This window comes from Poecilia formosa, unplaced genomic scaffold (assembly GCF_000485575.1).
Source record: "Poecilia formosa unplaced genomic scaffold, Poecilia_formosa-5.1.2 Scaffold57, whole genome shotgun sequence".
In the NCBI taxonomy this organism is placed as follows: domain Eukaryota; kingdom Metazoa; phylum Chordata; class Actinopteri; order Cyprinodontiformes; family Poeciliidae; genus Poecilia; species Poecilia formosa.
The window spans coordinates 1,632,039-1,647,792 of record NW_006799996.1 but is presented as its reverse complement, the minus strand read 5'-3'; the positions used below and the strand labels follow the sequence as shown (position 1 = coordinate 1,647,792).

Genomic DNA, 15,754 nt, shown 5'->3' with positions numbered 1-15,754 from the left:
ATAAGAGCAGCAAAACTTCATAATAAAATTCCTCAAAAAGTACAGCGCAATAAAAAATACTCCGAAAAGTAACTTTTGTCCACTCAAGTAAATGTAATTGAGTAAATGTAACTACTTGCTACCCAACTCTACTAGTCTGAATCCCTTCAGTGTGAAATGTGAAAGGGAAACGCCCGAGGCGCTCCTGAAAGCATCACAGCCAGGGCTCTTGGCACTCGTTACGTCGCTGGGAGCTAATGAGTCCCCGCCTCCACCGCCTGTTGAGCGGCGGCTCTTCACTCCCAGGAGCCGCAGTGAAGTTCTGGTGAGCTTCACGTTGAGGATCAAACTTTCGGCATCTCTCTCCGTCGGCTTGTGTCACTTTGTACCGGACAGTCTGGGCTCCATTTCATTCACTTCCCAGCAGCAATGACGTTCCGGAGGCTGAAGAAGGTGAACTCCAGCGGGGTGGACGGAGGATCCGCATCACAGGATAACGACATTTATTTCCCATCGTCAAAGTCGGACAGCTGCAGGACGGTGGACCTCCCGGCGAACTCCTCCGAGGTTTATAACTACAAGACTCTGGCTTATTCTGGGGGCACGCTGCCCAGAAACTTCAAGAAGGTAAGGCTCAAAAATCATTTTATTAATTTCACACCGTCAAATTTACCTTTTAAAGTTATTAATTTATTATTTGTAGAAGTAAAAAAAGAAAATCAGATTTTTTTTGTTTTTGTTTCTATTTCCACTTTTCTTTTTTTTTTCTTTTTTTTAAATTATACTCATATATAGCCAGCATTATCCTCAGTCATCACTAAAAGCAGTATGTTCGGTCCAATAGCACACATTTGGGACAAAACAGGGGCGGTTCAACCCCACATGGGGTCCTTACTGGAATCGTAACGGGGGTCAGGAGCTTCCAACCACATTCAGTCACTATTTTTCACTTTTGTCCTTTCATATAGTTGAGTTTTTGGTCATTTTTCCCAGTTTTTCTTTTTCTGTTCTTCTGTTCTGGGATGTTTCATACCAACGTTGCATCAGTTCATAAAACCAGTTTTATGTTTACCTGCTTTAGTTTATAGTTTAGTGTGATAACGGTATAAAACTCTTTCATATTTACAATAATATATATATAGATAATATGGGTTTTCGCTGTGAAATTTCTTCGGCACTCAATTGAATCACAATCATTACATACTTATCAGAACATACAGTTAAATTAAATTTAAAAATGGAGAATTTTTCCTACTTTTCTTATATAACTCATTAAAATATTAAACCACCAAACAAAACTGATACAGTACATTACTAAAGCCAGAATGCTTTGTTTATAAATGAGAGTAAGCTGGGATGAAATGGAAACCAGAAATTAATATCATCCACGTAGCATAATCAAATTAATTGACTTTACAACAAATTGTTTGTTGCTTCATTTAATAAATTAAATGAATCCAGATCTTAATGACATTTGCTGATAATTTTAAGTAGTTTGCCCTTATTTTGTTGACCAGGTCTTTACGGTAATAAGAAAACATCAAATTATTGTTGACAATAAACATTCAGCTGGATAAACATGTAATTTAAATGCAAAATTTTAATAAACTGCACTGAAATGTATTCAAATACCAAAATATTGTGTCCAAGCAGTGCTTTGTAATTTCAGCATAACACAAATTGTACACCTCTAATGGAAAGCGAATCAGTAACAAAATATTTTACTCAGGAAGGCAATTTTTTCAGCCACACTGTAATTTACCATAAATGATCAGATATTTAGGACAAGTTTACCCATGATGCATCAGAACGAGCTGCCCTGATGTGGTTCAGGATCTGAAGTAGCACAGTTTCTTTTACTTGATCTAGATCTTGAAATAGATTAGAGTGATGAGCACGAAATCTGAGAAATCTAAAATCTCTTTCAGATCTTATCTTTTGATGATTTTTGTACTTGTGGTTTTAAAAACCCCCCTGCTGAGCTCGACTCCCCGAAAACGGTTTGATCTCCTCATTTTGGCTCTGCTGGAAGATTAAGTCATTGATTTTCAAGTGACTGACATTTCTTCTTCTACTCTGTCCAAGAATGACATCAGTTTTCTGTCTCATTCTGGTCACTCAGCATTTTTCTGCTCTGGGTTTTCTCCAGTTGTTCGACACTAACTTTGGCCTGAGACAGACATTTGGGGTGTTTTCACAACCGATACTCCAGTGGACTCGGTTTGATCGGGAACCAAAATTGCAACATTTGCTACATTTTCACTGTGTCAAACAATCCAGGCTAATTGAAAAACCAGTTCCCCACAGCACATTTTCAGCAACAAGGCAAATCGAAGTGCTAAAATTAAATTTTTGCTCACACTTTGCAGAGATAGAAGTTGCGCTCAGTGTCTTCTTTGGAGGTTTTCAAGTCGTTTCCTTCAGTAGTTCTTGGTGCAGCGCCGCCACAGGCGCGGAGGGGAACAGGTTTTTCAGTTAGCTTGGATCTTTTGTCACAATGCAGAGTGAAATCGAACCGAAGTAGCTGAAAATGTAACAAATGTTGCAGTTTTGGTCCGTAATCAGACCGAGTCTCCCGGACTATCAGGTGTGAAAACACCTTTAGAGAATCCCGTCTCCACAACGTGTTGTACAGTGCGGCGCAGTTATTAGGAACCCCACCCACCCGCAGCCTGCAGCGGGGCCAACAACACCGCATTGTGCGCACTCAGGGACGGAGACCCCGTCAGGTCCGCCCCCGGCTGCTCCGTGTGGGTACTTGGGAATAAATGCCCTCATTGAGACAAGTGCTGGACAATTCTGTAAGTGTTGGGACATAAAGAAAGCAACATTTTACTGGGCAGAGAGCCTCTGGCACAAAGCAGGCTTTCATGGGAGCAACATTTGAACATGATTGAGGAGATTTTCAGCCAAAGTGTCTGGATGGTTACATGTCGTTTTTACAGTCAGGTAGAACAGGAGCCTGACCTGCTGCTGACTTTGGTTTATCTCTCAATGCGCTTATTGTAGCCCAGTGTTTACCACAGAGCCTTGTGCGTTTCTGTTTATAGCCTGGAGTTTGTATGAATGGCTCTAAATAACAAATAAAGCAACAGTTTGTGCGCTTCGGGGGCAGCTGATCTGCTGTGAAACTCAGGCTAAACTTAGCTTTAGGTCTAATTTCCAGTTGAAAGTAAACCAAAAGCATCCCAGACATGCATGTCTAGTTTCACTCTTATTATTTTCAAGCATAATGGATCAGTGGCTTAAAAACACAAACAAACAACTTGCCACGCGCTTGCTACTGCTAAACCTGACAGACTGGTCGAAGCAGTTATGCGTACATCCTGCACATGTTGGACACTTTTGGGGAGGGGGGAATCCCTTGTGAGTAATCTGGCAGTGACCTCAAGCAGGTGTCTGAGATGTTTCATCTCTCGTTTTCGTTTTCTCCTCACAGGGTGGAGGCTCGCAGAAGTGGAAACCCCTAACGCTGCCCCCAGAACCACAAAGGTACAATCTCCTCTTCGTCAACGTCAGTCACAGCTTTCTTCTTCTTCTCTCACTCTGACGCCACGACTGCGTCATCGCAGAGTCCATGTCCAAACAGAGAGCTTTTGTAGATTTAGGTTTTCGTGAGATTTGTAAAGCGTCTTCATGAATTTTTATGTCTTCTGCTGGTGGCATTTCATTGTCCTGTGTCTCTGTGACGTCCACATGGACACACAGGACGTCCTGTACGGCCAGCAACTTGTCCTCTCATGCTTTTCAGACACTGTACTAATAAATCCACATATCCCAAAAGCCTCTTGAACTTTTCCACCGTTTGTCCCAATGCAAAGACAAACGTCACTGCAGTATTTTGGTATTTTATGTGATTCACCAACAGAAAGTAAGGTGTTGTTTTGATGTAAATAAAAAAGAGAAGTCTGATTATTTTTGTGAAAAACACCTCATGATATAAGGGTTTCGTATCAGTCAGTCGATAATTATTGATTAGTTCTTTATTTTAAATATCGGAAACTGGTTACGTGACCTTATTTTATCCAGTTTTCACTTCATGCTTTTGTTTTTTATTTTTAAGCAGTTAAAGTGCTGCTACACAAGTTACTCAACTGGTTGTTGGTAGCATTAATTAACATCAAGGTCAAATAACTCATGGAATCACTTAATCAATATCTATTGATTAAGTGATTTCTGAATGCAGTAGATTGTATTGGATCTTATTTATGGATGTCAGAGTTTTACATTTTACATGTCAGCTGCTTAATTGGTTTATGACAGAGGTGCCTTCCTTCAGTCAATAAAAGTTGCCTTATTTGAGAACAACTTGCAAATAACTGACTTTCATTTGGTTGTACAAAAGATGAGCTAATCTTTTCGGCTCTTTTGGTTTTAAATCATATTTTCTTTCTTTCTTTCTCTCTTTAGGAAGGTGGTGAACTTGGAGAAAAATGAAGAGGAGGCCTTTGGTTTTGAGATTCAGGTAAATCACACGATTAATGAGGATTTCCTAGTTTTCTAAAAAGTAAATGCGGTAATTCTCATGCTTTAAAGCGTCAGAAACAATCAAATAATTTCTACAGATTCACCAATCCGATATTAATATCTCTATCATCTCAATATTGAAAAAAACATCTATGTGCCAGATCCATAAGCGCAGATCTATCCGGTCTAATTCTCTGCTTTTTGCTCTGAGTGACGTCATGCTTTATTATTTCTTTTACATTATATTTATATTCCCTAATTGCACTTTCTGCACCATTGAAAGAAGGTTTATTATAGTTTATTTTCACATGTTTGACCACGTTAGCCAGCCTATTGTATTACATTGGCTGTTCTCATAATTGCACTGACAGAACAAATTAAAGTTGTGTTGTTTTTACTTATTTTACCAGTTTTGAAGCTATTGATGCATTAAAGTGTGCTGTACTGATGCAGAGTTATCATATAAATGTGTAATTTTTCTGTATTGGAACAATATCGGCTGATGCTAAACCTCAGATATCGGTATCTGAGAAAAGTGCATTCCTAATGATTTCCTGCGTCTCTGAATCGAGTTGTTTCTTTACGCCAGCGGGAGTAAAAAGGTCATGCATCAGTCGAATAACTTGTTCATGTTCATCCCATGACTGAAGCCTTTTTTCCCCTGCAGCATCTTTATTTTAAGCGCTGTGGTTTACTCACACGTTGTGGATGTAAAACCTGCTCTACTCTCTCCCACCATGCCAGCAGAAACTTTACTCACAAATCTCCAGCCCCCCTGCAGCGCCACGCCTCACTCTGTTTTTCAAACTCATTCTTTGAATAGTTTGCAGAAATGATCAAAAAGTATGAGCACAGCATGGATATTATAATGTGCTGCTGCTCGCATAAAGTCTCAGGGAGTGAAGGGCTTCTTCTAGGAAAAGACACGGTGTTCTATTTGCGCTTTCGTTAGGCGTTCCCGCCCTTCCTGCCCGGCTGCGGCCAGAAGGAAGTGAGGCCATGAGGAGCAGTTTGATGGCCAGCAGAGACCGCCATGAATGTGGAGTCTCGCGTTTCCTGGTGCTTTTCCTTCCTCCAAGTCGGTACTGTGGATATGGAGCTGGGAATGCAGCATGCAAATGTGAAATTTGCCTTTCAGTGATATTTGCATGCTAACATGTTTACCCTGCTGGTTGCTGAGAAGGAAGCCGGTAGCTATAAATACAGGCCAGATCTGAATCATTTCAAATTTCCACTGGCACTCTCATGCAACCTGGATGCATGCTCCAACTGGAGCAGAACCTGTGCAAGGCAGATGCAAACTTTTGTAACATTTGTCTAGTTTTATTGTCCTTTTTTAACCGGTAATGGCCTCTTCAGCAGCAGCATGTTAACTGTCTAAAAGGTGTGTGGTATGGGTAAGTATATTTTTGTCCTGTCTGACCTTTGTGCAGAGGCGCTATGGCCACCGAAACAAGGAAGTTCATTGAAATGCATGTGGAAGTAACAAGTCAGAGTTTCCAAGACAACAAAATATAAACGTTAACGCTGGCATGGAAGTACGCAAATAGTTTAAATAAATTAAAACAGCAAAAATAAGGAAACATGTTGTCATATTAAGCAAAACTGTGAAACTACAGAAATACTCTAGAAGGCTGCTGAAATGTTTATTTATAGCCGTTATGGGCATGAACGTCATTTTAATTTAGGGTTTTCAAAAAGGCAGTTGAAATGTTTTTATTTCAGACAACAACTTGAATGATTCCTATAAACTACAATTGACTTCACAAGTTTTTTTTTTCTTATATTAAGATTTGTATCTTTAAATGTACTTCTTTTAATATTGTACAATTTTGTATGTTTTTTTAATTATTTGTCAGAATAATCCATTTACAAAAATAATTGTTAGTTGCAGCCCTTGTTCAAATGCATCATTAAGTATTACTCTTCTATTCAAGCCCATGATGAGTCTTTAAGTTCTCCGTTCGGTTTGTTTTGGGAGGCGAGAGGAAGCGGCTCTTCTTCTCTGCTTGCGTGCGTCACCCATGTGCGTCCTCTGTGATAAAACGGTCTTTCCGGGACTGTCCGTCATGACTTCCTCTGCATGTGGTTCAGTGGCTTTCTGTCTCTGATGTTGCACCAATACCACAATATTTCAGAACATCAGAAGTAAGTCGGTTTTGAAAGCCGTCTAAAAAGAGGAAGACTTGTTTTATCTTCACGTTCTCTGTCGTCTCTTTCCCAGACTTACGGCCTTCACCACCAAGAACCAAACTCCGTGGAGATGTGCACGTTCGTGTGCCGGGTGCACGACGGCAGCCCGGCCCAGCTAGCAGGACTTAAAGTTGGCAAGTGAACCTTTTTTTTAAGTTTTTGTTTTTATCTCCATGGTTTACTTTTTTTTTGGGGTGAGGGGGGGATAAGACCTGAAATAACCTGAAAAAATGCTTGAAACAAACAAAAGGGAAGAGAGCATGACCAGAGTTTCCTTTGTGTTTTTATCAGCGGACATTGTGCACATTACATCAGCACAAACCAACCTGCTGCTTGGTTGTTTTGGGAAGTTGAAATGTGGCTGCTTGATTTGACATTTTTCCTGCTAACAAACAGCTATTTCAGCTGACACATGCAGCGCCTTCGAAAAAGCGTTAACACCCCTTAAACCTCGTCGCAAAAAACCCAAGAGACACAAACTGCTGCCAGAAGTGACCCGCGTTGCTAAATAAATTCCACCTCTGTGTAATTTAATCAGTTAAAGCGAGCCCGATCATTTCTATTTGCATGTTTGTTTTTCTCTTTCTACCAAAACTAAAGGCTTCATTCACATGCATTTGGTTTTTATAGACGCTTCATCGTTCATTTTATTTGTTCTTTTAGTTGTTTTGTTTATTTATCCTGAATATTTGAAATGTCTTCCAGTTCCAGAGTTAAATGTTTGCTAGAAATTAAAGTTTCATCTTTGAGAGAGTGAACTTGCATTATTATACCATTACCATTATATTACTTGAAAATGGTTTCAAAACAACAATATTGTCGTTCATCTGGGATGATTTATCGTCCAGAAAAATTTGTTATAACAGTTTTACTTCTTAAAACTATAGAGTGAGATTTCTGCCCAGTCATCTTTGCAAAAAATATATCAAACAAAAACATTTTCTAACCGTTCAAGTCTTACAGAGTTGAGTCACTTTTAGTTTTTAGTAGAGGTGAGCAATGTGGACTTTTAATTTTATCGCAATATTTTATGGTGCCATTGTGATAGCAAAAAAATATGATAAAAAAACTATTGACTGCTTCTTCTTTTAGGTAGCATGGCACAGCTTTTATAACACCAGGCAAATATTATTTTAAAATTTCAAATAGGCTTCTTTAGAAATTAAACTTAAAGAAGTGGCATTATTACCAATATGTTACTTAAAAATGGTTTCAAAACAATATTATCGTTTATCGCAATAACTTTTGCAACAATTTATCATTCAGCAAAAGTATTCAGTTTGTAAATGTGCAAAAGATTATAGATAATAACACTAAAGGACCTCCTGTTGTATTTGCCATTAACTGTATCGACTCAGGGGAGACTGAAGACAAATGCATGCCACACTTTTCAGAAAAAAGAGAGGGGAAAAATGTGTTATTTTTCTTCAACTTACTTTTTTTTGGTTTGTCACATAGATTCCCCCAAAACGGACTGAAGCAGTGAGTAAAACACCAGAGTGATAGTTGAGTTTGAAGCAGAAGAGGTTCAGGAAAGGACAGGAAATAAATAAATGTGAGCCGACACCAGAGAGCTTCTGTGTGCCTCAGTAAATTGTCTCTGCTTTTGAAAGTCGTCACGGCTCAGTCACGACTCGCCGAGCGCCACGTCTCCGCCGGTCAGCGATGAAAGAGAGAAGGTGTTTATCTCTTCCAAATCCAAACTGGATGTGTCAGTTCCACTTCTTTCACTTCTCGCTCGCTGTCCTATCTGGACACAAAGCGCGTCGAGTCCAAACCACATCTAATTACCTCATGCCACTCTCTAAGAAGATGAAAAGGCTTCAGCTACTTAACGCCACACACATGTAAAATATTTGGGTTCTTTTCACCGTAAGGAAACTTGGAGTGCAGTGACAATTTGAACGCCACGCCTGCACATGTGCACTTCACATGTGCAGAGGTTTCATCCCTCGGTTGGCTGCATCTTCAGGAAATTAAATCCATATTGACTGGGAGCATCGTGACCTCATGGCGGTTGTTTAACACGTGTGTGTGTGTGTGTGTGTGCGCAGGGGACACCATTGCAAGTGTGAACGAGACCGCCGTGGAGGGGTTTCTGCACAAGGACATCGTTCAGCTCATCAGGTCATGCGGCAACACACTGAGGTACGGCTGCTGCTAACGATTATTTTTACAAATCGATTGTTCTAGCGATTAATCGAATAAAAAATTTGCTCATTCTGTGATATAAATTAGTAGAAATACTTGAGCAGATGCAACTAAACAAATAAGTCATTTTTAAAGAGGAAAATAAATATTCTATTGTCTAAAACGCTTGACCATTTGTAAAAGGTTCTGGGTGGAACATACTTATAGAGAAAAGTTTATTATTATTATTATTATTATTATTATCTTGACAGCAAAATATGTCTATTTTTTGTACAGGTTTGTTCTGGTTCCTACTCTTAAAATGTTGTTTTTTGAGTCTGTATTTTCCAGTTAATTACAAAATTAATTGACAATTATTTCAATAATTAATCACGATTAATCTGATTAATCGATTCAGCCCTACTCTCTGGTGTAGTTTAAAAGGCTGCTTTTAAACTTTAAACCTCAGCTTAAACTATCATCAAATGGTCTTTTGTGAGTCTGCATTTTCCAGTTAGCAGTTAATTGATTACATAATTAGTTGACCGTTACTTCAATAATCGATTAATCTGATTAATCGTTTCAGCCCTACACTCAGGTAAACAGTTAAAGGCTGCTCTGAAGCTTAGACCTCACCTTAAACTTTTAAGTTAAAGTTTGTAAAGCACATTTTCAGTTGAATCCCATCAGACCAGTGGAGAAATTCAAACAGAAGTTGAGAATATTGTGTGCCAAACCCCTGCTGGTGATGATTGGACGAGTGTCTTCTGTAACTTCCTGTCCAGACGGTTAGGTTCTGAGTTTCGTACCGAGTTACATGAGGACAGACGAGCGTTACCTGATATCCGTCCTCCATGTCCTCAGGATGTGTCTCTCAGCTGTGTCAATGTTGGAAACCTGCTGAGCCGCTCCTCAGTTATGTCACCAAACAGTTTCTGCAATTCACTCCGACGAGTTTCTTTGCCAGAAGAGCTAAGAGCTGAGTCAGCGGAGAGGGAAAACAAAACACAAATAGTCGACTTTTTCTGGTCCTGAAGTTTCATTTCCTACTGCTCACGTTGTAGAGCTGAGAAAGTAAAACAAGAATGTTTTCATTCATCTTTTCCAGCTGAAATTAAATTCCTGTTTTTGGTCCTCTCAGTTTTTTAGCTCCAGGTAAAACAAACCATATTTATGGAAACATAAATATGGTTTATAAAGTCTACTGGCTTTGAATCTGACATGATGGACGTTTCCCAAAACTGTGACAAGTTTTAATTAATATATTCATATAAAACCCATATCTACCTTAAAATCCAATTCACCACTAATCAAAGTGAAAATTAAACTACTACTGACTTTAGTTAAAGTATTTTGTTCACACAGAAAATTCCTGATTCCTTTAAACAGCAAAAGAGGATTTTAAAGCGAGATGAACAGTTTTATTTCTTTTACACCAAATGATTAAAAATGCCAATGCAGCAGTTTTTGTACCTGGTTTTTTAAAAGCGGCAACACTTTTTAGACATTATCCTTCTGTTTCCATCACTTTTATCAGCTTGCTTCCCCACCCACAGTATTTAAAAACCCGCAGTGACTTTTGGTTACGATATACCAAACACTCATTATAAAAGTCGCAGAAAAATGCTAAATAATGGGGAATTTGAGCCAAATTAGGGACAAAATTCAGCCGTTTGGAGCTCCTGAACTCAGTCACAGTTTACAGTAGAAAAACGGTTCAAAGTTTAAGCTTCTCATGGAAAGTTGAGCTTTGACTGACTAAAAGTTTGTCTTGATACCGTTTGTTTTGAACATAGTAGGAGTTTAAGCTTCATAAATTGTTGTTTGCTGTTTTTCGCTTGTGTCTTTAAGAGAGTGATGACGTCAAGCACTCTAGGTTTTGACCTGAAAAACTATCTATTTAACATGCTGTGATGGGTTTAGTCTTTATCTCTTATGCAGTTCGTAATGCATCAAATTGTTGGCATTTTTGTCTACTTTCACGCAGTGCGTCTCCTAATGTTGCAGGACATGGGGTTTTCTGTCAAATCCACCCAAAGTGCAGTGTAGTCGCACTAAAACTCCCATTCACTTCCATTATATTTCAGCTGCTTTTTTTCCCTCAAACCTCTTTTTAAGGGTCTCTTTAAGTCGTCGTATCGCTTCTATACAACACTGTAGACTTATAAAAACTCAGGCATGGGGCCACCAGAGGCTTCTACCTCTCGCTGTTAAGCAACATTTTGATACAATGTATCGTTTTCGCACAGCACCTGTTTGTTTGAGATTGAATTTCTGTGGGGGGTTTTTTCAGAAGGGACAAAAATCAGCATAGCAACCAATGACTCAGCATTTTCTGATGCAATTTTCTAGCTTGTTTGAATAATTTCTCCTGTTGTGTGTTGAGTCCCTTAGATGTTGCTCTCTGTCTTGTTTTTTGGGTGTTTAATTTGATCCACGCTCCGCTCTTATCCCCTCGTTCAGGCTTGTTAAAGATCGAAGGAACAATTAGTGCGGCCAGGCTGTAAGCTTTAAGGGTTTTATAGTCGGACGTCATCAAATTACACCCTCTGCTTTACTTATTAAAAGTGCTAGTGTGTAAATGAGTTTCTTACTTTGTTCCCCTGCTCATGATTAAAGAGCGTTTGCGCCGTCAAAGTGGAAATGGTTCATGTTTATCCTTCCACGCTGCTTGTAAACGCCAGTCCTGTTTTGGACTTGTGAAAAAAGCCTCTCATAGAGTTTCTTTAACAGCTTTTTTCTGCCCTTGTAGGTTTTATAAGTGCTTCCTGTTGAGCTTAATAACCCTGTGGTCTTTTGGTATTTCACTTTAAGGCTGGAGACGGTTTACAGTGACTCAATCCGAAAAGCTGAGCTCGAGGCCCGGCTGCAGTATTTAAAGGTGAGTAGTTTCCCTTAAGCTTTTTGTTTGTGAGTCAGACTGATTATGTGTCCAGTAGCCTTTCACACCCACACACACACATTTAGGTTATGTTAAATGCTACACATTGGGACCCCTTCCCCCTCGCTCCACACCTGTCTCCAGAGTACGTCCGCCTGTTGCATGAAGCGGTCAGACGCAGGGAAGCGGCTCAAGTGCACAAGCTTTCCCTAAAGATTACAGCAGCTGTTCTGCTCTAATCCAATGCAATACAGCCACTATTATAGATACCAAGCCAGCAGTTTAAACATCAACCTATTAGGTGCTGGTATTTTATTTTATTTTTTTCAATGTGTGAAGACGCTACTTGCTTTGTTTGTAAAGGAACAAATCTTTTGCTTTTCGCTGCAGCAAACGCTTCATGAGAAGTGGGATGAATATCGTTCGTTGATGGTGCAGGAGCAGAGGCTTGTCCATGGTAAGTCATCATTTTAATTCACTACCTTCCTGATGCCAGCTTTCATTTTGCTCATAAATAGATTAATATATTTTCATATTTAGATCTGAAACGCTGCAAAAACTCACAATTAGACAAAATAAAAGCGTTTTTGGTCCAGTTTCTGGTACAAATGTCTCAGCACACTTGAAATAAAACAGAACAAACTTTCCAGTAGCTTTTCAGCAAAGACATAGGAGCTTGTTTAAAGTCAATAATTCACTAATATTTAGAAAAAGTACTTGCTCCACAGGCAGACTTATAACATGGGAAAAAGTCTTGTTTATACATCTTGTTTTTCATCAATATTAAGGATTTACTTGCTTAAATCAAGTGCCTATTTCTTGCTGAAAAGTTACTTTTAAGTTAGTTTTGTCTTATTTCAAGTGTACTAAAATATTTGCACAAGAAACTAGACCAAAATTACCTCAAGATATTGTTTTGTTTTTTTGTTTTTTTTGCTTTGTTTGTTCTTTGAGGAACGTTGCTGGATTTAGTGTTTTCAGGCAGCACAATGCATAAGCTCTTAATTTCCAATAAAATTGGAAATGTTAACTGGATTTTCCACGCTGCTTAAATGGGACTTTTATGTCGGTTTCCGTCAGCAATGGCAGGAGTAAAATAAGTCAGAAATTTGCATAATTTAACCTTTTTGCCAATAAATTCCTTTTATATGCCATTTTTTTAAGTCCAGATGTTGTTGCCTGCTGTGCTGACGTTGCTCTCGTCTCCTGCAGGTATCGTAATGAGCGACGCTGCTCTGTACGAGTCCCTGGAGTCTGCAGGAATCTACGGCAGCCTCGGAGCTCCCAGCCCCGCGGCGCAGAGAGCCCTCCACTGCAACGGCAGCACCAGCAGCAGCGCCAGCCTCCTCAGCACGGCCACCGAGGATGACCCGCTCTACCAGACCTGCCAGTACCACTCGGACAGCTACATGGACTCGAGCAGCGCCGACAAACTCAATGAGCAGCCGCCTTCCCAGAGGCAGCAGCGCATCCGACCGACCAGCGAACTCCTCACCGTGACCAAGACTCACCTGACCCGCAGCGCCAGCACGCGCAGCTACGTGAGGGGATCTTCGTCATCCTCGTCGTCCGTGGGCTCGGCGGAGAAACAGGGAGGATTCGGCTCGCTGCAGAGAAAACCCAAACAGAAGAGCTTCCGCAGGCGTCTCCTCAAGTTCATCCCAGGTTTGAATCGACCGCTGGAGGAAGAGGAGAGCAAACTGTGAGCAAAGGACAGAAATAAAGACTAAAAACAACAAAGACTTTCAAACTAAAGTGCCAAAGAGAACAGCAAATAGCCTCCAAAGAGGCTGTTTGCTGAAGCCTGACACCAAAGCAAAGTGGCTGCATTGCTGGAAAGACCAGTGGACATAACTTTTGCTTTGGTCTGTCTCAACTTCTAAGTTATTTATTTATTTTTACATGTTCTTGTCATGCAGAATGAATGATGTTTCTTTTTTTTTTTTTTTTTTTTTACTGCTCTGTACTGGAAAAACTCAAAACCTTACCAAGTATTTTTGGTTTAGTTTCTGGATTAATAATTTAATTTTGGATTTAATCTGTAATGTAGCAAAAACTGTCTTGTTATAAGTGAAATAATCTTCTGGAACTAATACTTTCTAAAATCAATATTAATTATTTACTTAAAACAAGCTTCTAGATCTTCTTGAAAAGCTTAAATAATTCCTTTATATTGATGGAAAAAGTACTAGTTCCACTGGCAGATTATTCCACTAAGAGCAAGACATTTTCCCCCCGTTAAAAGTGAAATAATCTCAGTGGAAATAGTCATTTTTCCACAAATATTAAGGAATTACTGACATAAAACAAGCTTCTATTTCTTCCTGAAAGGTTCTTGTAAGTTAGTTTTGTCTAAGATATTTACACTAGAAATTAAAACCAAAATTACTTTGCATGTTATGCTTTTGCAGTGTTGGCAAACCTGTGACAACTTTAAATTGTCCAGCGCTCTAGAAGCCTGTTTTGTTGCCTAAAAATAAAATATGTGAGATTTCCAGATTGCATGCTCCTTTACTTCTTAAGAAGCGTCTCATGCTTGCAGCAGCAGCCGGATGACCTCCAGCTGAATGTGCATCCTCTTCCATGTGATTCTTTCATATAGTGAGCCTTCACAACTTTTCCACCACTTCACAAGGACGCCCCTCGTACATTTGGAGACCAATGTGTGGCCATGAAGCTTTAAGGCATGTAATGGTGTAAGGTATCCAGAAAGCAGGCTGTTGTATCGCCTCTGACACGGTTTATTGTTGGGGAAACCAGTAAGGAATGTGCGGAGAAAAGCATGACCCAAAATTCCCAACACAGCCGCTTTCTTTCAGCTCCTATGGGGCAAATGCCGATTCCCACGGCGGACTCAGTTGTCCAGGAGCTTGCTGGCTCTGTGGTTGCGTGCATGCATGCGTGTTTGCTGGGTTGGGGGGTTGCAGGGAGTCTTTTCACTCCCTGGCTCCCGGCTGACCCGTGAGGTCACGGTGGTCACTCTCAGCGTTGGCTTCGCGGCCCTGATCCCTTTTGTCCTCGGCCGCTCATTCACAGACGCATCAGTGGATGACGATGATGGTGAGCGATGGTATGCAGCCATGTGCTACACTGCAAAAATGCAAAATCTTAACTCGGTATTTTTGGTGAAGAACAAATACCTCAGTACACTTGGAATAAGACAAAACATTTGATGAACAGTATTATTTCCAGTGGCAGATGATTTGACATGTAGTGTAGGAAAAATGTCTTGTTCTAAGTGAAATAATCTGCCTGTTCAACTAGTAGTTTTTTTCCACAAATATTAATGAATTAGTGACTTAAAACAAGCTCCTATATCTTTCTGAAGAGTTTTTTTTTTCTTATTTGAAGTGTACTAAATTATTTGCATTAGTCACTAGACCAAAAATACTTGGTAAGATTTTCTCTTCCAGCTGGGAATGTGCTGAGTTTTATTTATGTATTTTGTTCATTGCTGGTCAGAGATCCAAGTTTGTTTTGGTTTTGAAGTGTGCTGCAAAAGTACAAAATCTTACCAAGTATTTTTGTCTAGTTTCTAGAGCAAATATTTTAGTGAATTTGAAATAAGAAAAAAAAAACTTTTTGCCAAGATATGAGCTTTTTTTTAAGTCAATGATTCCTTAATACTGATTTAAAAACTCTATTAGTTCTGCTTGCAGATTATTCCACTTATAGTGTTCGAAAAATGGTTTGTCATAAGTGACAAAATCTGCCAGTTGAATTAATACTTTATTAATATTAAGCAAGTAAAAACAAGCTCCTATATCTTGCTGGAAAGTTACTTGTAAGTTAGGTTTGTCTTGATATTTGCACTAGAAACTAGACTAAAAACACTTAGTCATACTTTGTGTTTTTTAGTGTAGACCTGTGAAAGAGAGGTGAGGGGTTAGTCACTGATATTTGTTTATGCATGCCTGTTGGTGCCTAACACATTAGTTTAGACTGAATAGGCTGAGTCCATAACGAGGGGATAATTAGCAGAGATGACCATAAAACTAAAGCAATGAGCTAAAAGGCCAAACAAGCAGCTGACGTTAAGCTGTTTGCACAGCAGGAGATCAGCAGGGTGTGTGGTTACTGAGGCAAACACCAACTTTCCACAAC

The 15,754-nt window shown here is 39.5% G+C and overlaps 1 protein-coding gene across 3 annotated transcripts; it reads left to right on the top strand.

The window, feature by feature from the left end:
* Positions 1-175: 175 nt before the first annotated feature.
* Positions 176-13,597, top strand: tamalin (trafficking regulator and scaffold protein tamalin). Of its 3 annotated transcripts, XM_007553612.2 has the most exons (9): positions 176-304; positions 407-606; positions 3,419-3,471; positions 4,390-4,444; positions 6,671-6,773; positions 8,694-8,787; positions 11,584-11,650; positions 12,041-12,107; positions 12,863-13,597. In XM_007553612.2, exons 2-9 carry the CDS (start codon positions 409-411, stop codon positions 13,354-13,356), a joined length of 1,131 nt encoding a protein of 376 aa, XP_007553674.1. In that variant the 5' UTR covers positions 176-304; positions 407-408; the 3' UTR covers positions 13,357-13,597. The 3 variants fall into 3 exon arrangements, with proteins under 3 accessions (XP_007553674.1, XP_007553673.1, XP_016527676.1); XM_007553611.2 differs by having other exon boundaries at positions 178-606; XM_016672190.1 differs by lacking the exons at positions 176-304; positions 407-606 and adding an exon at positions 2,664-2,780.
* Positions 13,598-15,754: the final 2,157 nt, after the last annotated feature.